At 37.5% G+C, this 21,564-nt stretch overlaps 2 protein-coding genes across 2 annotated transcripts; one reads left to right on the forward strand and one right to left on the reverse strand.

The window, feature by feature from the left end:
* Positions 1-3,479: 3,479 nt before the first annotated feature.
* Positions 3,480-12,073, forward strand: LOC134753040 (zinc finger protein 431-like). The gene is made up of 3 exons (XM_063688801.1): positions 3,480-3,489; positions 4,343-7,949; positions 9,296-12,073. Exons 1-2 carry the CDS (start codon positions 3,480-3,482, stop codon positions 6,571-6,573), a joined length of 2,241 nt encoding a protein of 746 aa, XP_063544871.1. The 3' UTR covers positions 6,574-7,949; positions 9,296-12,073.
* On the reverse strand, positions 11,359-16,288 carry LOC134753099 (histone-lysine N-methyltransferase MECOM-like). Its single transcript, XM_063688862.1, has 2 exons — positions 15,987-16,288; positions 11,359-14,278 (listed from the first exon to the last, which is right to left on the reverse strand). Exons 1-2 carry the CDS (start codon positions 16,193-16,195, stop codon positions 13,732-13,734), a joined length of 756 nt encoding a protein of 251 aa, XP_063544932.1. The 5' UTR covers positions 16,196-16,288; the 3' UTR covers positions 11,359-13,731.
* Positions 16,289-21,564: the final 5,276 nt, after the last annotated feature.

Genomic DNA, 21,564 nt, shown 5'->3' on the forward strand with positions numbered 1-21,564 from the left:
AGGCAAACTCGAGATTGGAATAGGCTGCCCAGGCTAGTCGTACGCGTCTGTTGATCTCATTGGTTTGGTTCTTTTTTCCAGTCACTATCTCTTATCCCAAATACACGTATTTATCGACAGTTTCGATGGCAGTATGGTTAACTGTGATATTCGCCTTGACATCTGTGTTGGTCATAACTTTTGTCTTGTCTAGATTCATTTCCAGCCCACACCGTATGGTAGCATCGCTGAGTTCTTGGATCATGCTTTGAAGTTCAGCGGGGTCACTTGCCAGCAAGACAATATCATCAGCGAACCGCAAGTTATTCAAGCGACTACCCCATATATTCAATCCACGCTTTTCCCAGTTAAGGATTTTTAAGATGTCCTCTAGCACCAGAGTAAACAGTTTTGGTGAAAGCGTATCACCTTGTCGTACGCCCTTCTCAATCCGAACTGGCTCGGTCAGCGGGGGTAGGTTCACTTTTAGGGTGGCTCTTTTGTACATATTTTCGATTAGAGCAGTATATCGGTGATCTATGCGTGCATTTTGTAGTGATTCTATGACCGACCATGTTTCAACACTGTCAAATGCTTTTTTTTTTTTTTTTTTATTAGCCTATTTTGGTGTCCCACTGCTGGGCAAAGGCCTCCCCTCGTTTTCTCCACTCGACCCTGTCATCGCCATTTTCCCACCAGTTGGGGTAGAATGCGTCCAAGTCGTCCCGCCATCTCCTTTTTGGTCTGCCTGAACCCCGGCCTGCACCGTCTATGGTGCTCCGTGGGTCCCACTCAGTGCTTTTTTATAATCTATAAATGCTAACCACAAAGGCATTTGATATTCAGTCGTCTTTTCTATAATGATTCTCATTGACAATACCTAGCCAATGCCTAGACAATGATATAGGTATGATCCAACGTGCTGCTACCACTTTTAAATCCGGCTTGCTCCATTGGCTGATATGAGTCAAGTTTTTTGGTAAGGCGTAGAGTAATGATCTTGGTAAAGAGTTTATACAGGTGTGAGAGCAGACTGATGGGGCGATAGTTGTTTAAATCTGCTTTATTTCCTTTCTTATGAAGTAAGATGACTGTGGCACAGTTCCAGATCTCTGGTATAGTTTGTTCCTCCAAGCATTTGTTGAAGGCCGTTTTAAGTAGTTCAGTCACTCTATCTCCTCCATCCTTTACCATCTCAATAATAATGTTATCACTGCCGGGTGATTTGCCATTTTTCAGTTTACTGAGAGCATGTTCGATTTCGCTTGTTGTTATTTCCGGAACATCTTCAGAGCCAACGTTCATAATTTTGCGTTTCACCACTCCTCTTGGTTTGGGGTTTTGGGATGTATATAACTTTGAGTAGTATTTATGTGTTATTTCGAGTATTTGCTTTATAACCAACTTGGAATAGAGCTAGAGCAAATACTCGAGGCGAAACTAATATTCGGCATTAAATTTAGGCACCAATCACCCGTTGAAACAACCATTATCGTCCATAATCTCCATCTCATTAATCCATTTCTTTCCTTCTACAGCTAAATTTAATCGCCGTCATTTTTCGCACGTACATCTGTTCACGCCAGTGCGGAAAGCGGACAGTCAGAAAAATAATTTGTTTTGGGTATAATATTTTTTTAAATTCCATCTGTAGATTTTTTTTGGTGTTTTATGTTAAATTTAGTAAAGTGCTTAAAAAATTATACGTGTTGTGCAGAAGTATTTGTTTTACTGCACTACGTAAAGTAATCTTACATCACTACTATGATATAAAATATAGAAAAATAAATAAAGTTAGTATTTGTTGTTATAGCGGCAACAGAAATACATCATCTGTGAAAATTTCACTTGGCTAGCTATCACGGTTCATGAGATCACAGCCTGGTGACAGACAGACAGACGGACAGTGGAGTCTTAGTAATATGGTCCCTTTTTTACCCTTTGGGTACGGAACCCTAAAAACTATTGATATTTGCAATTAGCAGCACCTAAAAAACTCTAATATTTGTTCAAATAGTTCAAATTTGGTAAAATGATAGCACATGCCACAGCCTTGATAATCAGCAATTGAGACTCCATAGTCTCAATTACTGATTATCATGGCTGTTGGTAAGGTTGGCAAGTAAAAAATAAAATAAAATAAAAACTAAGTGTTTTCTAAAATTAATTGTTCTGCATCTGAAACATTTTGGAGCATGTAAGTTTTCTTATCATCATTGTCTACCCACTTTGGAGGCCACAATTTAAATGCATGAAGCCAGTCCCTACCAATGAGTCTAGGATAGTCATATTTCACAATAAATACACTTAATTTATTAGTGATATTGTTACATGTAACTGTTACATTTGTCACAATTCCTATTGGTTTAGATATAGTTTGGTCAAAAATTTTAAACAAAGTTTTACATTCTTGTAGTTCAAAACTACTCAGATATTTATTTTTATCAGTAATTGACATCACTGTCACCTCCGAGCATGTGTCAATTTGAAATGGCAATTTATGATCATTTACACAAATAGTTAAGTATTAGGGTGGTATCCTACTCACACTATTAACGGTATATGTTGTATATCCCAAGTCTTGTACTAGATTTTCTACATCCTCACAGTCCTCCTTCCCTGCAGATGTTTCCAACGCATTAATAACTTGTCTTGTTTTTTCAGGGCACATCCTGTATACATGTCCTTAAACTCCACATTCTGAACAAAATTTCTTTTTTAGAGTACATTCCGCTTTAATGTGATTATTCTTGCCGCAACAGTAACATTATGCTCCGGGTTTGTTGTTGTTATCCATTCTTTTGGTTTTGTAAGTTGGCTTTGATTTCCCTCGGTTGTAAAATATTTCGGTCAATTCTCCGGAGTTCTTAGTATGAAGTAAAGCTGCCTCTACTGTTCTTGCTATTTCAATGCATTTTTCCAAAGTTATTTCAGAGGGACTCTTCATTAACTCGAACTTAATCAATTTAGATGACACTCCTTCCATGAATTTTTCTTTAATTTGGTCATCTATGTCTTTGAAATTACATTTTCCTGCTAGTTTTCTCAACTCTAGGGCATAATCCTGGATTTTCTCATTTGGTAGCTGATTTCTTTTCCTAAATTCGGCTCTTTCCAATGTTGTTGATAGCGTTTTTACATATTTATCTTCTAGTTTTTGTATTATTTCTTGATATGTAAAAGTTTTTGGTTGTTTAGGTGAACATAAGTAAGTCAGTGTTTCGAAAACTTTGGCCGTTAATTTAATGATTAATAAAGGCACTTTTTTGTCTTCAGTTATATCATTAACTAAGATAAAATATTCAAACTGTTGTTCAAACACTTCCCACTTTTCTCCATCAAATGGTTTCAAGTCGCCTAGCGCGGTCATTGTTGAGTTACGCACTTTTTGTTGATGTTTTCCTTTATTCTTGAAGTGATCACTCAATTGTTTTCGTAACTGTTCCACGGTAGGTTCATTAGATTCTAACGGTTCTAACCTCTCTTCTCGTAAAATTTGGATGAGTTCTGGTTTTTTGCATTTATAGATGGAGCTTATTTTTCCGCTTCTCACTTCTTGTGTAATATCCCACCTTTCCTCCGGATTTTTCTCTTCCATCAAAGCTGCATCTTTACGCGTGGCAGCCATTATACCTTATACCATATTAAGTCTCACCAATACACAACTTAAAGTTGAAACCACTTGTAGATTTTAGTTTTATCACTCTAATCGTGCACACGAGGTACTTGTGTCTCGTCGCCAATTATTATATATTGAAATAAGAGTCTAAATTAATTAATTAGCTTTTATTTAATATATCCTTTTGTACAGTTCGGTAGCCATTACAGTCGGCGCCGTCTATCTGTCAGAGAGGAAGAACGTTCCGTTTCTCACAGTCGGGATGTCGCCGTCGACGGATACGTCTGGGAGGACATCATCATCATTGACTGAAACACCAATCAGAGCATTTCCGGAGAAGTGACGTCATCACTCCATTACATATTTCTTTGAGCAGCATACACAACCTATACTCTGTATCTTTAGGTATTTAAAAAAAAATCTACCCTCAAATGGTTCCTTAAGCCAGTTGAGGGTAGTTGAAAACATTACATGATCAAATAATGTAGGTTGAAGCCAGGCCGTTCAGTGACAGATCCAAGGGGTTTTGTATTTAGTTGGTTAACCAATGTTATAACTACCCGAAAATGTACAAATTGTTTGTTTACTTTTATTTAAATACCTAAAGATACAGAGTATAGGGATGCACCATTTGTTTACATTATTTGCAATTTCGATTGGACTTCACTTTATATATAACATGAAGAATTATCTGAAGTGCATGATACATATTTAATCTAGTAAAATAAATATTTTTTGTTACAGGGAAAACTCCTCAGATAAAACCAAGTGGTAGACCAGAAATATACCAATGTGCCCACTGTAAATATGTTACAACTAGACGAAAATGGTTAATCAGGCATTTGAGTATACATAGTGATGCGAAACCATACAAGTGTGATCAGTGTAGTTATGCAGGCAGTCGAAAAGAATACTTGCAAGTCCATGTAAAGAAACACACTGTTGACAAGCCTTACAAATGTGACCAGTGCAGTTATGCTAGCAGCCATAAATATTCTTTGAAAGTTCATCTAAAAAATCACACTTGCGACAAGCCTTACAAATGTGACCAGTGTAGTTATGCTTGTGACCAAAAAGGAGATCTGAAAGTTCATGTAAGAATACACACTGGCGAAAAGCCTTACAAATGTGACCAGTGTAGTTATGCTAGTAGTCGTAAATGTACTTTAAAGGTCCATCTAAGAAATCACACTGGCGACAAGCCTTACAAATGTGACCAGTGTAGTTATACTAGCATTTATAAAGGTAATTTGAAGGTTCATCTTAGTAATCACACTGGTGACAAGCCTTACAAATGCGACCACTGTAGTTATGCTAGCACCAAAAAAAGTGTTTTGGAAGTTCATGTAAGAAAACACACTGGCGACAAGCCTTACAAATGTGACCAGTGTAGTTATGCAGCCATTCGAAAAGATTACTTGCAAGCCCATGTGAAGAATCACACTGGCGACAAGCCTTACAAATGCGACCACTGTAGTTATGCTAGCACCAAAAAAAGTGTTTTGGAAGTTCATGTAAGAATACACACTGGCGAAAAGCCTTACAAATGTGACCAGTGTAGTTATGCTAGCAGTTGTAAATCTCATTTGAAGGTTCATCTAAGAAATCACACTGGCGACAAGCCTTACAAATGTGACCGGTGTAGTTATGCTAGCAGTCAAGAAAGTCATTTGAAGGTTCATCGAAGAAATCACACTGGCGACAAGCCTTACAAATGTGACCAGTGTAGTTATGCTAGCAGTCAAGAAAGTAATTTGAAGGTTCATCTAAGAAATCACACTGGCGACAAGCCTTACAAATGTGACCAGTGTAGTTATGCTAGCATTTATAAAGTTAATTTGAAGATTCATCTTAGTAATCACACTGGCGAAAAGCCTTACAAATGTGACCAGTGTAGTTATGCTAGCAGTCGTAAAAGTACTTTAAAGGTTCATCTAAGAAATCACACTGGCGACATGCCTTACAAATGTGACGAGTGTAGTTATGCTAGCAGTCATAAAAGTACTTTAAAGGTTCATCTAAGAAATCACACTGGCGAAAAGCCTTACAAATGTGACCAGTGTAGTTATGCTAGCAATTGTTTAAGTACTTTAAAGGTTCATCTAAGAAATCACACTGGCGACAAGCCTTACAAATGTGACCAGTGTAGTTTTGCTAGCATTTATAAAGGTAATTTGAAGATTCATCTGAGTAATCACACTGGTGGCAAGCCTTACAAATGTGACCAGAGTAGTTATGCTAGCAGCCATAAATATTCTTTGAAAGTTCATCTAAAAAATCACACTGGCGACAAGCCTTACAAATGTGATCAGTGTAGTTATGCTAGCAGTCGTAAAAGTAATTTAAAGGTTCATCTAAGAAATCACACTGGCGACATGCCTTACAAATGTGACCAGTGTAGTTATGCTTGTGCCCAAAAAGGAGGTCTGAAAGTTCATGTAAGAAGACACACTGGCGAAAAGCCTTACAAATGTGACCAGTGTAGTTATGCTAGCAGTCATAAAAGTAGTTTAAAGGTTCATCTAAGAAATCACACTGGCGACATGCCTTACAAATGTGACCAGTGTAGTTATGCTTGTGCCCAAAAAGGAGATCTGAAAGTTCATGTAAGAAGACACACTGGCGAAAAGCCTTACAAATGTGACCAGTGTAGTTATGCTAGCAGTCATAAAAGTAGTTTAAAGGTTCATCTAAGAAATCACACTGGCGACAAACCTTACAAATGTGACCAGTGTAGTTATGCTAGCAGTCATAAAGGTACTTTAAAGGCTCATCTAAGAAGTCACACTGGTGACAAATCTTACAAATGTGACCAGTGTAGTTATGCTAGCAGTCGTAAAAGTAATTTAAAGGTTCATCTAAGAAATCACACTGACGACAAGCCTTACAAATGTGACCAGTGTAGTTATGCTAGCAGTCGTTTAAGTACGTTAAAGGTTCATCTAAGAAATCACACTGGCGACATACCTTACTAATGTGACCAGTGTAGTTATGCTAGCATTTATAAAGGCATTTATAAGGGTATTCAAATCACTGCTTAAACTGCAACATCAGTACCTTTGCAGATGACACTAAATTATTTGCCAACCCATTGCTTGACTATGACTTGCTACAAGACGACCTGAACAAAGTATGGAACTGGTCTAAAGAATGGCTCATAAACCTGAATTCTACAAAATGTACTGTTCTGCACATAGGTAAAAACAACCCTCATTACACATATAATTTGGACAACACTCCCTTAAAAGCTGTCAAGGTACAAATCGATCTGGGCGTCAAAATCAGTGAGGACCTGAAATGGAAAGAACATATAACTGCAATAGTTAAGAAAGCAAAGAACCTTATCTACCTCATAAGAAAAGCTTTTGGGAATCTGACGCCGGATATGATGATCAAAATTCACAAAACCTATGTTAGACCTATATTGGAGTACGCATTTCAAGTAGGGAGCCCTTATTTTATCAAGGATATTGAGATGTTGGAGAAAGTTCAACGTAGTTTCACCAAGATACCAAAGAAACTCTAAAACATGTCCTATGAAGAAAGACTACACTTCTTAAAGCTCACAACCTTGAAGGAGCGCAGAGAACGCGGAGATCTGATTGAGACATACAAAATACTAACCCAACACTATGACCTTAAAGATTTCCATAAGATGCTAGAACGCAATAGTAACAACCGTCCGGAGGTCATCAGTATAAGCTGGTGTCTCACAGGTCCTACAATAATCCTCTTAGACACTTCTTTAGCAACAGAGTGGTCAACGCTTGGAACAAACTCCCAGAGGATGTAGTAGCGTCCCAAAGTGTCAATGAGTTTAAGAATAAATTAGATAAGTACAAAGCAAATTCTACTCAACACTGAGAACTCGGTTTATGACTCTGGATACAAGCATTATCAGTTATTTAAACTGCCTGCCTGCATTACAAATAGTAATAATAATTTACTTTAGTACTTTAAATCACACTGGTGACAAGCCTTACAAATGCGACCAGTGTAGTTATGCTAGTGCCCAAAAAGAAAAATTTAATGTACATGTAAGAAAACACACTGGCGACAAGTCTTACAAATGTTACCAGCGTAGATATGCTAGCACAAGTAAAGATACTTTGAAGGTTCATGTAAGAAAACACACTGGCGACAAGTCTTACAAATGTGGCCACTGTAGCTATATGCTAGTGCCTACAAAGATGCTGACCAAAAACATGAAATGATACACGATGGTGAAAAACCTCACAAATGTGACCAGTGTTATTATGCTACTATTTATAAAATTTACAATTCCATAAATGCGAATACTCTGATGAGATATTTTACAAGAGACGCGCAGATATCGAAAGGCAGCACAAAGGTAAGAAGACATAATCATAATTGTGTGCTGTGTTTATTTGATATTGTTATTGTATAGATTTACATACCTACTTACCATATCAATTAGTTTGACAAGTATCAGCCAAGTCCGACTGCGGACATCAGAAAGTAATATAAACTTGACTCTAATCCATATCCAACAAGCTAATTGAGCTACAAATGTGCAAAAACTCACCTTTCTTTGTCAATAAAAAAAATATATATATTTTATTCGGTAGCTTAAAAAACACAAATTACAATATCTGCGCTGGGCTGGTGCCTCTTGTGCTAAGAGAGCACCGCTCATCCACGCGGTTAGGTTAGAAGTAAATTCTAGAGTATGTTAAACTATAAAAAAATATAAATTTTAGCATTAACAAAACTTAACTAGACATAAATTTTAATGTAAAAGTGGTATAGCCTCCTAAGTCCTGCGGTACCAAATTTTTGTATATAATAAGTCACCCTTCAGTCCCAGCAATAAGTAAAGTACTATAGTAATAAACACCGATAGTAAATATTTCGGTACAAAATGTTTAGATGCCCCCGCTTTCAAATTTGAATGCTCGTGCGGAATATTCTGACAGTCCATAGAGTTGTAAATAGTCTGTTCAGGACTGACAGCAAATATAGTTTGTCAAAGGTCTGTCTCATTTCAAACATAGACAGAGATAATTATACTATCTTTGTCTTACACTATCTTTGTCTTACACTAGTACTAGCGCCCAAAAGAAAGGGATGAGTATAATTTTCCTGGTTGTTACTGACTGACAAATTGGTTTGACCAACTAACTATATTTATTATGTGCAAACAAATGAACAAGAAGCCTCTAGGACTATGTCGTTTAAAAAAAGCTGGGACTTAGGAGGATAGGGTACACAATACAGAAAGTATGTGTGCGTGCGTGTGTGTGTGTTTGTTTGGGTCTATACTTCTTTTGAATTAAGTTTTCTATATCATTGTAGCTTTTAGTTTTTAGCCATTTAGTTTATACTCTTACACTCGTATGTAGTGCAGGAATGATTGTCAAATGTGTTTGTTTATTTAATTATATACACTGCAAGATTGTGCCTGTTGCTTTCTTCTGGCAAATGCAGTTTTCACTGTATGGGTTTTTTTCTACGTGTGCATGTAATCATGTATTGTGTGTTTTGCATGTGGTTCGCTTGTGTGTGTTTTAGAATAAGATTTTGAATATACAATTTTCTTACAGATAATAGATTACAGAGTAAATAGTGTTCGTTATTAGGGAATCTGAACGGCTTTTGGTGCATGACTTTTAGCAGTGCTCTTTCAGCTCTCTCAAGCTCAAGAAACGGAGTTAAAGTGTGCTTGGCTTGTTGCAGGAGCAGGCAGCCCTCGCTCGTTGTGCACGACCAGCGACCACACCAGGGGGCCTATACTGATCCTTTCGGGCGTTCTCGGCTCCGTTCGGCTCAGCATTACTCCGAGCAATTATTAGGGTTGGCACTACTTGACGTCCCTTTGCATGTACGACCACAGATAAATAATGACTTAGATAAAGATAAAAGATATTTATTCGTGACGATCACAACACAAGTACGAACATGTACAGACAACAACAGCAAGAAAAGAAGAGATCATCAAGTGTGCATCACGAAATGGACCCAACTCAGCATAATGCTAGCTATAAAGCCAGCGCTGGTCTTCCGTAGGGCCCATTTGGTGATGCCACGACAGATAACACACAAAGATACATATTAAAACATTACAAAAATACACACAAAGAATAATTACATTATTGACCAAACCAAAAAAAATACATTAAGAGCACAAACAAAAATAAAACTTGATTTTTGACAACCCTAAATAGCCGAAAGGGATAGTGCCATACATTAGAAAGGGGCAATATGATTCGTCCCTGCATCGCTGTCAATCTTCAGTTTTGTGGGAACGGTAATTTATATATAACACTTTAAACTCTCGCGTTTTGAACACATATTCCCCCTTCCTTCCTTGCGCCTTCTGGAATCATTGGGACAATGTACATATGGGATCCAGAGGCTTAGTTTATAAGTTATTATAAGTTAGTATAGGCTTAAAGGAATGTACACTAACACTATGGACGTGGTCTAAAATAAAATATATTGATTGATATTTATAATACCGCGATTTAATTTCATTGTGTTTACCTTACATTCCGACGTTTCAGCTGTTGCACCAGCTGTGGTCACGGAAAGACTGACGTCCCAGCAAAATGTCAACAGAGATCTAAATAATTTAAAGATTACAATTAACCTGATAAATTTGTACTATAATCATATGTTGTGAAATAAATTACATAACCAAATTTAAAGATTATGATGTAAATCTCAGAAACAACTGTAAAACTGTTAGATTTAACCTTTTGGACGCCAATGACAGATATATCGGCACCGCAGGTCCAACGCCAAAGACCGATTAATCCGTCACAGACCACAGAGCAACATGGACCTACGCGCATGTGAATAAAGTTCAATTTCAATTTTGGCACTTCGGTGACGTGGCGTCCGAGTGACAGCTTTTGTGTTTGACACGGCGTCGAAGAGGTTTAGGTCTATGTTGCTCTGTGGTCTATGACCACAATCTATATCAATATGTGGTCTATGAATCGGTCTTTGGCGTTGAACCTACGGTGCGTATATATCGGTCATTGGCTTCCAAAAGGTTAAGTAAACGGGCCAAACACATTTTAAAAAAGGTCACTTCTGTGTGTTCTGTGTGTGGACAATACAATAAAAGTTAACGACTTTATACATAATACCTAAATGTCCCGTTTTTTTTTTACTTGAGTCTCAAGAAGTGGAAAAATGTATCCCGCCGGGTGCAGTATAAAAATTAGCTTTAGATTCCCTTAATTTTGCGATGTCTACAGGAAAGACGCAAATGCGGTAACCATACTATAAAATGTGTATGACCCAAATAGGTTAAGTTATTAGCATAAAAAAAGAGCGTACCTCTCGCCATCAAACCTCACAGTTTGGCGAGTTTTATGTAATTTATAAAATGTATTTTACTTTATCATGAATTAATGAAATTGTAAAGATGTGTCCCGCCGAGTTTGTTGCCGGTGCCATATTGGGATACCCTCCTCCAATTGGGCGGGGGAGATTTAAATCTTCTCGAGGCAGAGGTGCAGGGTTAGAGCCGTCGTGGTTCTATTTGATGTTCATAAGCGCATTGTAATATGGGGCATTTTCTATGAAAAGGGACCTTATTGTCGATGGCGCTTACGCCACACGGCGTCGCGCGGCATTGTATTTATATCGGAGCATCGTTTATAATGGCGTAAGCGCCATCGGCAATAAGGTCCCTTTTTATAGGAAATACCACATATGCCGAATAATAAAATCTTTATCTTGGGATTTTTTTAGATGTAGGCAAATATTAAAAATAACAACTAAATTCATAAGGTGTTAAACTGTTTTTGTATTTATTTCGAGAATGTGTGTGAACATAAATTAAAAATGGAAAAAAAAAAACCACCATATATATGAGCCTTAGGGGGTCCACGTTTAAGACATTTCTGCTTGATACAAAATTAATGTGTGTGGAGATATAGATTCATAATATGATTAATATGTTTAACTTGTTTTATAATTCATAAGAGAACTTGTGTAGAGATAATAATAATGTCCTCCTCGCCGTGTCCGACGACGGCGACTCCAACCGTTTTTAATGGGAAGCATGGAACGCTCTAATGTGGCTTGCGAAGCCAAACTTGGATTTGAAGATGCGATTGCATGGTACGCAATGGAGCTGGCCGGCTGAATTGTAGGTGTAGGTGTACGAAGGCTTCGGGCGCGTCTTACGGAGATGGCGCTTAGCATACAAGTCTTCTAAGCCGCGCTTAAGTATAAGTAGCCGCGATAAGTAAGCTAGAATAAACACATGTTACATTTGTTTATAGGTACTTACTTAAATACTTAATTAAACTCTTATGTTTGTTTCTTGTTTCCCCTTCGAGACCCTAGTGCAAATTTTTCACTCTTTGGCTATAAAACGATAATTGTACAGAACGATTTTCGTAGAAAGCATAAAAGTTCAGCTATACTGTTTTTTTTTTTTTTATAATTTAAACGTTTGCCGATGATTACTGATCATTTGAATGAAATAAAATTCAATTTTCATTACGATTTTTTTATTTATACTTCATATATTTCTCATCTAGCAAATAAAATTATAAGATTTATAAGCTTGGACATTCACAATGATCAAATATTTACAAATAAAAATAAATAGGTACTATACTTAAACAAATCTTTTGAGTGTATAGGTAGTTAAAAAAACGAAAAACATTTAGTGAATACTAAAATTAACCTCTCAAGCTACCTAGTAACACGTGTGATACTAACTCAATTTGGTTCGTAGCGACTTGGTATCACACGTGTGTTAGGTAAAAAGGCACCCCCCCCCCTGCATACAAAGTTCTAAATTGGTATGGACGTGGGGTACCTTTTCTCTGCATTTGACTGTTCTATAGAGCAATATGGGTCACTTTTCTGTATGTTGGTCTTTCGACGGGTTAAATAAGTGAATTATTCGGGTGATTCAACTTTTTGTATCACTTCTTGCCGTGGTTATATACGTTTTCCTGCGGTAGCAGCATAGTTCCATTTTTATCGCCTGTCACTTTCGCACTTATGTACAATATGTACTTGTTAGAACGTGACAGGCGATGAAAATGCTACGGCCGCAGGACAACTCTTAAAACCCTGATTTTATGGGATTTAAATGCAACATGCATCTCTATGGTAGTTATAAACAAGGCACGGAAACCGGTTAAATTTCCAAATCGATATCATGTACAGTCAAGTGTAAAAATATGGGTGCACACATCATACTCGAAAATATGTCCCATAGTTCTTTAATGTCAGCGGATTAAGAACTATGGGACATGTTTTCGAGTAAGTTATATGCACCCATATTTTGACACTTGACTGTACTTGGCGTACAACCTTTTGATTTCGGTTTCGCTCGAAAAACCGTTACTTTTAAACCCGTATTAGAACATTTCCATAAAGTTATTGTCATATTAACCGGCCGGGCGTCTCGTCGCTCTCCAGAATGGGCCATCCACTTTTTACGCTTTGGGTACGAAACCTTAAAAACAACACTTAAAAGTTGAACCACCCATTTATATTGAGTAACGCCCTAGGCCACCCCACCACGGCGGAACCGGTTCCAATTTCTCGACTATATGCCCGGTTTGCTAAAGACGCCGGTTTGAATCCGGCCTTCACCACTGGAGGGCTTCGTCACTTTTTCTTTAATATATGACATCTATTTTAGTTTGAAAATTGTATCTGTTGTGTGTGGCCCATTAGAGGCTACTATAAGCAGACATCCTTAACTTCATATAAATAATTTAAAAAAAACCCAACACAATGAAAGGGATGAACCGATTTTGATAGAATGTGTCTATGAACCAGCGCTAGAAAACCGGTTTTCAAATACATACATAGCAGTCAAACTTATAAATATAATATCCCTCTTTTTGTCTTATCTTCCTCGCATTTTGCCACGAATTAGCGTGGGCACTAGTTTTTACGAAAGCGACTGCCTTAATGGGATTAGTTCGGTTTTCTCACGATGTTTTCCTTCACCGAAAAGCGACTAGTAAATATCAAATGATCCGAAAAACTCATTGGTATGAGCCAGGGTTTGTAGCCGCGACCTCCGGATTGCAAGTCGCACGCTCTACGCGCCACGCTTACCGCTAGGCCACCAGCGCTTCCTGGGCCACACCGTTTTTTGTCGAGGGTTCACAACTGTAAAAAAACTATAATATTTCGATAGGCTTTAAACTTTGTACACTCTCAATAACAATGGTTTTCTTCCCTTTCCTTTTAGGTATCTTGTTACACACATGCTGTAAAAAAAAATAAGCTCTTTTAAAAGTTCTCTTACAATTATTACACTCGTGTTTCCTAACATTAGAGTGTTTTTCGTCCATATGTTTTTTAATTGTGATTTTGAGATACATTTTTCTACATATATGACATTGGACTTTAACTCTAGACCTATTATGTACTGGATATAAACTTGATAAATCTGTTATTTTTGTGTTGGTATCACTGACTTTTATGCCAGTGTTCTCGTCTAGTTTTCTCATCACTAGTGTGTTGTGGCCAGTTTTTTTTATTTCTAGGACACTATTTGAATTTAGAACATTTTCAAACCACACTTGGTTTATTTTTTTTAATTCACAGTAGGGCGTCTTGGCTTGTAGGTTGAAGTGTTCTCTCCGTATGTGGTATGTGAGTTGGAATCTCTGGTTGAATGTTTTCTCGCACACTTGACACTTGAAGTTTGAAGCAGCTTTGTAACTGTAAAAAAAGACAAATGTTATAAATAATAAATAAATATTATAGGACATTTTTACACAAGTTGACTAAGCCCCATGGTAAGGTCAAAAAGGCTTGTGTTGTGGGTACACAGACAACAATATAATATACTTGAATATATAGAAAAAAACCATGACTCAGGAACAAATATTTGTGTTCATCACACAAATAAATGCCCTTTCAATTTCAAAGCCTTTGCCTTTTATTATCGAAAATACAGTTAATAATATTTAATACAATATTTATTTATTTATGTGCTTGCAACAACCGTCAGCTCGACGTGTCCTTTTGAGCTTTTGACACAAAGGCCTCCTTCATTGCCTTCCATGCCTCTCTGTCTCTGGCTAGTCGTGTCCAATGCCCTTACCGGGATTCAAACCCAGGACCATCGGCTTCATAGGCAGGGTCACTACCCACTAGGCCAGACCAGTTGTCAAATTTAGTTTAATTCATATTTTGACAAATTTAATTTTTAAGATCTTGGCCACAGAGGTGGGCCAATATAGCCACTGTGAGCGCCGCAAGATGGGCGAGGAGCTGGCAGGCCCTAGCGGAGGTGGGATGAATGAACAGAAACTGGGATCAATGGAGATCTAGTGAGAGTGAAAACTGATAATTTTACAAACAAAACTTGGAACAATCACCAAACACAAATTGATGATCGAATTTAAACTGTTGTGAGACAACAACCAAGCTAGCTATAGCTAGCTGGCTATAGCTGGCTAGGCTCTCCGAAACATGTAGCGCGAGTGACTAAAACAAGCGAGTCTAAACTGTGAAATTATTTAACAAATTGATGATTTGGATATATTTTGATTATTTTGCTGCACTTTTCATACAATGTTTAAAAAGTACAGGCTTATACAGTCCATTTTTTTTATGATTTAGGTACAGTCAGCAAAACAATTAGCTTGGGTTAGCACCCCTGCATATAAATATGTATGCAGGGGTGCTAAACTAATAGTTTTGCTGACTGTACAAAGGGAATCTTAATTCATACTCATACAAACAAGTTTTTGCCTATGTGTTCCTTCCTGTCCCTATATTAACCCTCAAATGCATATTGTTGCCAAATGTATACAAAGCATTGAACAGCACACAGATTCAACAGAAAAATGGGTTCCAAAAATAAAAAATCATGCATTTAGGGTTTACGCAAACAACTAACTTTTTATCAAGCAATTCTTTACTGTGATCCATAGCGTGATTTCCACTGCAGTCTACAATTAGATGCACATGTTTCACTAGTAATCCCCTTTTAAATAGCCAGAAACTTTTATAGCTATTTTATAACACAATGATCATAAATTCTGATAGGTATATTTTATGGCTAGGCCAACTAGATAAGGATAATTTTTGTTAGTAATGGCGCGTGTCGTTGCACATGCGCCGAAAACAAATTCAATGCACTCCATGCACTTTGCTCATCAAGTAAATCAATACTTATTTCAAACTGACCTGTTTTCCTAAAATTTGACATTTAAGATTTACGCAACATTTTTTTTATTTAATTCTTTTACTCGGTTTGGGATGAACTAATAAAAATTATAAATAGTGACGTAACTTACCTACAGAAAGAAACTACACAACAAATACATATATTTAATTTATGTATCTATTCAATTTATGTTGTAACACTATGTAATTGTGGCTTTAGTAATGTTCATCTAATCAATGGATCAATATTTACCTGTAATCGCCATGGATGCGAGCAGCGTGTGTGACTAAGTTGCCCCGATTTTTAAAAATTATTTTACACCACTGACATTTCAACGAGTTCGCCACACCACAAGTCCGAAGATGTTTCGATACCGAGTATTTTGTAGTGAACAACTTATTACAGACATCACAAATAAAATGGGTTTGGAGGCTGCTTGTTAGATCGTTATTTTGTGCCATATTGCAACATAATCAGTCCGCTGGTTTCATTGCGTGTAACAGAAGAGAAAGTAACACTCGATGCATGTACGTGATAAGATAATAAATATTCCAAGTAAAATTACACTTCAAGGTCGCGTGTACAGTAAATTTATTTACTATTTGCAAGATGAAAACAACTCGATTGGTGATATGTTGGATTGACTGGATGACAGCTGACAGCGACGGTGTTGCTGTGCTTTGAAAAACACTGCCAAGACTGTGTTGGGCCATACCGGACTGCGACTTGGTGCGGTCAAAATATCTCTATTTCGCTCTCACTTATAGCTGTGTCCTTAACGCACGTACGGTAACCACGTTACACACTATCGACCGAGACCTCGGTGCCTTTAATCTGCGACTTGGTGTTGGTGCGGTTCGGCGCACGTTCGACCGTGTGTAAGATGGTCCGCCGAACCGCGACCTTAGTGCGGTGCGATGCGTTTAACAATGACCGATAAAAATCTTAAAGCTCTCGAACACGTGCGCGAATCGCGGCGTGAAACCGCGAACGCGAGTGTGGAGTCTAGTTAGCTAATCAGCGAAATCGTCTCCACACTCGCGTTCGCGGCTTCGCGCCGCGTAGTCTGGAGCGAGCTTAAGGATTTATTTTAAAGAAGAGGCAGTATGGCCCATATGGCCTATGGTCTTAGCTTGTCCAGAAGGACGAATATAAAAAAAAAGGAGTAGCCATTAACAAGCGTTCCCCTTATGGATGGTATAGAAAGGATCGCAATCGCTTATGGCAGAATTGTTGTAAAAGTGACCGCGTTAAGCTTTAAATAATAGTTCCTAATCTCTCCGGTGGCGCTAGTTAGGCTCTGGGACATGAGTATAACATGAACCATATAAGGCAACAAATAACCCGACCAAATTACGTAGGGTTGTTTTTGGTAGTATTTCGGTGTATGGTGGCGCCGCCTAATTACTGTTTTTTGATGGACACTTTTCATACATAGAGATTTGGCTCCTTTATACATTCTCCATGGTTCCCCTGTCGAAAATAGTCGGCCAATGGTCATACGCAATGTATGGACTGACGTTTATCTGACATGGCTATTTTACGTTACGTATACATTTGACGTTTCCCTCCCCCGCAAAAATAAGCAACTTTTTTGTACAGAAAAAAAAAATACAGAAGTCGTCTTCGTTTGGTTAAATCCTTTAAGGATAAAATGGATTTTCCAATGACTGGTGTCACCATTAATTAGGTGCGGAAGTCCATTGTAAAGCTGCTAACACATTACCGCACCGCACCAGGGTCATTGTGCGACGCACGCATAAGAGAAAGCAATATCTCTTTCTCGCTCTTACTTATGGATGCGTCGCACAATGACCTTGGTGCGGTAATGAGCAGCTAGTACTGTCAAAAAGTTATCAGATCTCTTGTAGAGCCAAGCTTCTAACTGTATGTAACTCCGTATAAGATGGTTACTGCTTTAGTCATTATTCTGAGGATACAGTCTAAGCCCGCTCCAGACGCGAGTGTGGAGTCGATTTCGCTGATTAGCGAACCAGACTCCACACTCACATTTGCGGCTTCGCGCCGCATGTCGCGCACGAGTGTGGAGGGACCTTAAGGAAAAAACTTGCCTCGGAAATCAAGAAAATTTGATTCTCGAACAGATGGCGCCACCCCGTTTTACCACCTTTGGCCTATTCTCGAATAGATGGCGTTGACGGTTTCGTTTGTTATTTAACAATTTTAACGCATATCAGTGAAAGAACGGGTCAAAATTTTATCCATATATATATATGTACATTTTTTGATATTTTAATTTTTAGTTTTAATCTTGTGTCGATAGATGGCAGTGAATTTTCTATGGCTACAAAATTTACTATGACAGTACTCCTCTATGACTCTATCCTATATGTGGTATTTCCTATAAAAAGGGACCTTATTGTAGATGGCGCTTACGCCATTATAAACGATGCTCCGATATAAATACAATGCCGCGCGACGCTGTGCGGCGTAAGCGCCATCGACAATAAGGTCCCTTTTCATAGAAAATGCCCCATAAGAATAAAAAACTATACTCATCCTTTTCTTTTGGGTGCTAGTACTAGTGTAAGACAAAGATAGTATGATTCTCTCTGTCTATGTTTAAAATTAGACAGTCCTTTGACAAACTAGACTAGATCTTGAAGTGTTGTTTTTTTTTATACCACGTCGGTGGCAATCAAGCATACGGCCCGCCTGATGGTAAGTAGTTACCGTAGCCTATGGACGCCTGCAACACCAGAGATATTACACGCGCGTTGCCGACCCTTTCTCTAACTGGGTCAACCTAGTGCTAAGGTTCGTAACTGTTGTGTTGTGCGTAAAGTTTGATTTTCGGTTTTCGGTTTTCAACGCTGTGATGGCAGCACTCTTGGTGGCTACCTCTTGTTTAACCTCCTCATATTCTATTTGAAGGTTGTTAATGCTTGTCTGGATCCGTGTAAATCTGTCTAACGTATCGTTTATTTTTAGGTCAACCACTTTCATAACGCTGGCCTTAAAACGGTCAAACACTGACTCCAACTCCTCCTTCATAGACTCCCTCACATAGCTCACGTCAGTCTTATTTTGCTGGTATTGAGCTTCTTTCTAAACGTGATATTATTAGGGCTCTAGTCGCATTGTGTATAGATCGAATCATATCAACTGAGCTAATGCACTTTCCTGTACTAACAATGGCATTGTATTATTACAATACTATTATCTGCTTTTGTTCTCGTAGCCGCCAACAAGTTACTTACAAAATAAGTTAGAAGTGCATTCCATGTATATTTAATTTTTAACCTTATTCCTTGTTTAATAATGAATAACCTTGGGGTTAAAATGGTCTAAAAACATGTTGTAACAAATGGTTTTTTACAGAGTGCATTCGTTTTGGGTGTCATATTCATATCTATTTATTGCATCCATGGTACACAGGTGTTACATATATAATAGTTTCACATGGGCCCTGGTAGGGCAAGGCAATTATCTTAAATCTAAAGATTAATTTATATATGTACAATATATTTGACAGTGTCTTATTTAACTTTTAATAATTTCATAGTTGTATTATATAATATATAGTATTTCTAAAGTCAATAACTGATTTTATTTTACCAAAATTTATAAAATTAAATATACAATAAAAATATACATGCTTAAAACGATTGTAAGTTTATATCATAAATATCGATACCTATATAATGTCAATTTCAATACACTAAACTACAAAAGAATTACATTTCATCTTCCAAAAAATCTTTAAGCCTATAACAACACTTATTAATTAAAAAGTCCTTTAACTGCTTATTGAATAGCGTTTCTGATGTCTGCAATTTAATGTCGTCGCTGATTTTATTATAAATTTTGATGGCCATCATGTTTGGGCTTGATTTATGTAGCTTTAGTACAGAACTTGTCGGTGGCGCCAAGTTATTCTTAAATCTACTTTCAAAACGTCGAGGACGGTCGGCAATTTTTGGAAAGAATTCCGGGTGTTTCCTGACAAATTTGCAGATTTCTAAAATGTACATTGATGTTAATGTAAAAATTTTGTATTTAATAAAGTAGGGTCTACATTCGTCGGAGTCTGTAGTGTTGGCGAGTATTCGTATGCATTTTTTTTTAAGGACAAATAGATGTCGACGGTTGTAAAATGCAAATAAAGTTATGTTAGCCATTATTTAGTTAGTGTATTTTGTAGCCTATTGTTAAAAAATAGAGTCGTTAATCTATACTAACATTTCAAGGCGGTTATAATCTGCTTTTACTACGAGGTAGTTATCCTAATTGGTGGTTTACCACTCAATGGCATTGTATTCTTGAGACTCTTTGAGTAAACAGGTAAGTGCATTAGCTCAATTGATATGATTCCATCTATACACACTGTTACCACACTTAGTAACCAAAACTGTACACAGTCGCAGTGTAGTAACTGTTACGACACATCTGACATTTTAGTTACTACTTTCTGCGATTTTGCAACCGGAAAGGTTGTATGGGTAATGTTAAAATAAAAATAATCTTATTTTTTTTAGTTTTTAAAGCGTTTTATGGTAACGAATTGAGTTCATACTGACAATAAATAGCAAAAACCGGGGCATCCGCCCTAGATAACACTTGCACACTCTGTGCTATCAAATCAAACAGAGTTAGCTTAGCCTGACTCGATTTCTTTACCCTTTTCAGTGGATAATTATTTCTGTAGGCGCAAGCGAGACTCAAACTCACGATTTATTTATTTGCAAAGAAATGGATTAACTGTTGTGTAACCCGATGTATAACGATGCGGTCTCCGGCTGTCTTTGTTTTGGTCCCCGTGTCCGTCGCGTCGGGGCCGCAGGCCTCGCTCTGTTCGTGCGAGCGCTCGCGCTCGCGGGGGTCGCTCTCGAGCCCTGAGGACAACACGACGGGTTAGTATTAGTACTTGCAGATATCTGTTTGCGTGGCGATGGGCGTCTGTGAGAAATGAATGCCTGAGATTCTGTGAGGTGATGGATGCGAGGCCTACATCCGTGAAAGTTTAATTAGTAATAGTTATTTGTAATTGTGTTATTTGTAAATATTTGTTTGTACCTTATTGTTATTTGTAATAACCTGTTTGTTTAATGTTAATTTTAAGTTTCATGGCGCATTGGATTTCTGTAAAGTCATGTAACATATTTTCAAATAAAATAAAAATAAATATTTATTATTTATTTTATTGTTATTTATTATTTCCTTAATATATTTTTGGTCTTAGGTTAGGGTTTTATAATATGAATATAAAAGTAAAATACAAAAACACTTACAAAACATTACAAAAAATATACATATAAACACATTATAAAAAAACCTAACCTAGAGCACAGATTATATAATAGTTCTCACGAAAAGATACTTATCTCTAAAAGAAAACGCAAATACCTACCGTTTTGATACCTACACAAAAATACAATGGAGTGACCTTCAACGCGCCGCTCCCCGCACCGCGCGTGCCGGCACAACGCTAGGGTTGCCGACGCTTCTTTCAAATACTTAGGTGTCTTAGGTAGATATCTAGCTATAAATGTGTCGTAAAAACATTACCTACATCTTTAAAACAATTTAATAGCACCTTAAGTAGCTTGTAACTATCGTAAAAATAATAACAATAGGTGTAAGTACCTATATTGAGAATGTCTACTTACTTTTCCTCATCCGTCGAAAGAGGAAAAAACTATATTTTTATGTGTTTTGTTGTTTCTGCATCCATACACACTACAAGCTGTGTTATTTGTTCGTGACGAAGACATTTCTTTGGCATAGCGCGCGCTGCAGACGTGCGTGCGTGAGCGCGTGTGGCAACCAACTGGCTAGCTTAAGTCCCGCCGGCGGGAAGCGAGTCGTA

The sequence above is a fragment of the Cydia strobilella genome, chromosome 26, assembly GCF_947568885.1.
Source record: "Cydia strobilella chromosome 26, ilCydStro3.1, whole genome shotgun sequence".
Classification (NCBI taxonomy): domain Eukaryota; kingdom Metazoa; phylum Arthropoda; class Insecta; order Lepidoptera; family Tortricidae; genus Cydia; species Cydia strobilella.

What these genes read in the sequence shown, in the direction of transcription:
- LOC134753099 (XM_063688862.1), bottom strand. Translation starts at nt 16,195, where the DNA reads ATGGCACAAAATAACGATCTAACAAGCAGCCTCCAAACCCATTTTATT. An exon ending in CGCATCCATGGCGATTACAG is followed by an intron (nt 14,279 to 15,986) that starts GTAAATATTGAT and finishes CTTTTTTTACAG; the next exon opens with TTACAAAGCTGCTTCAAACT.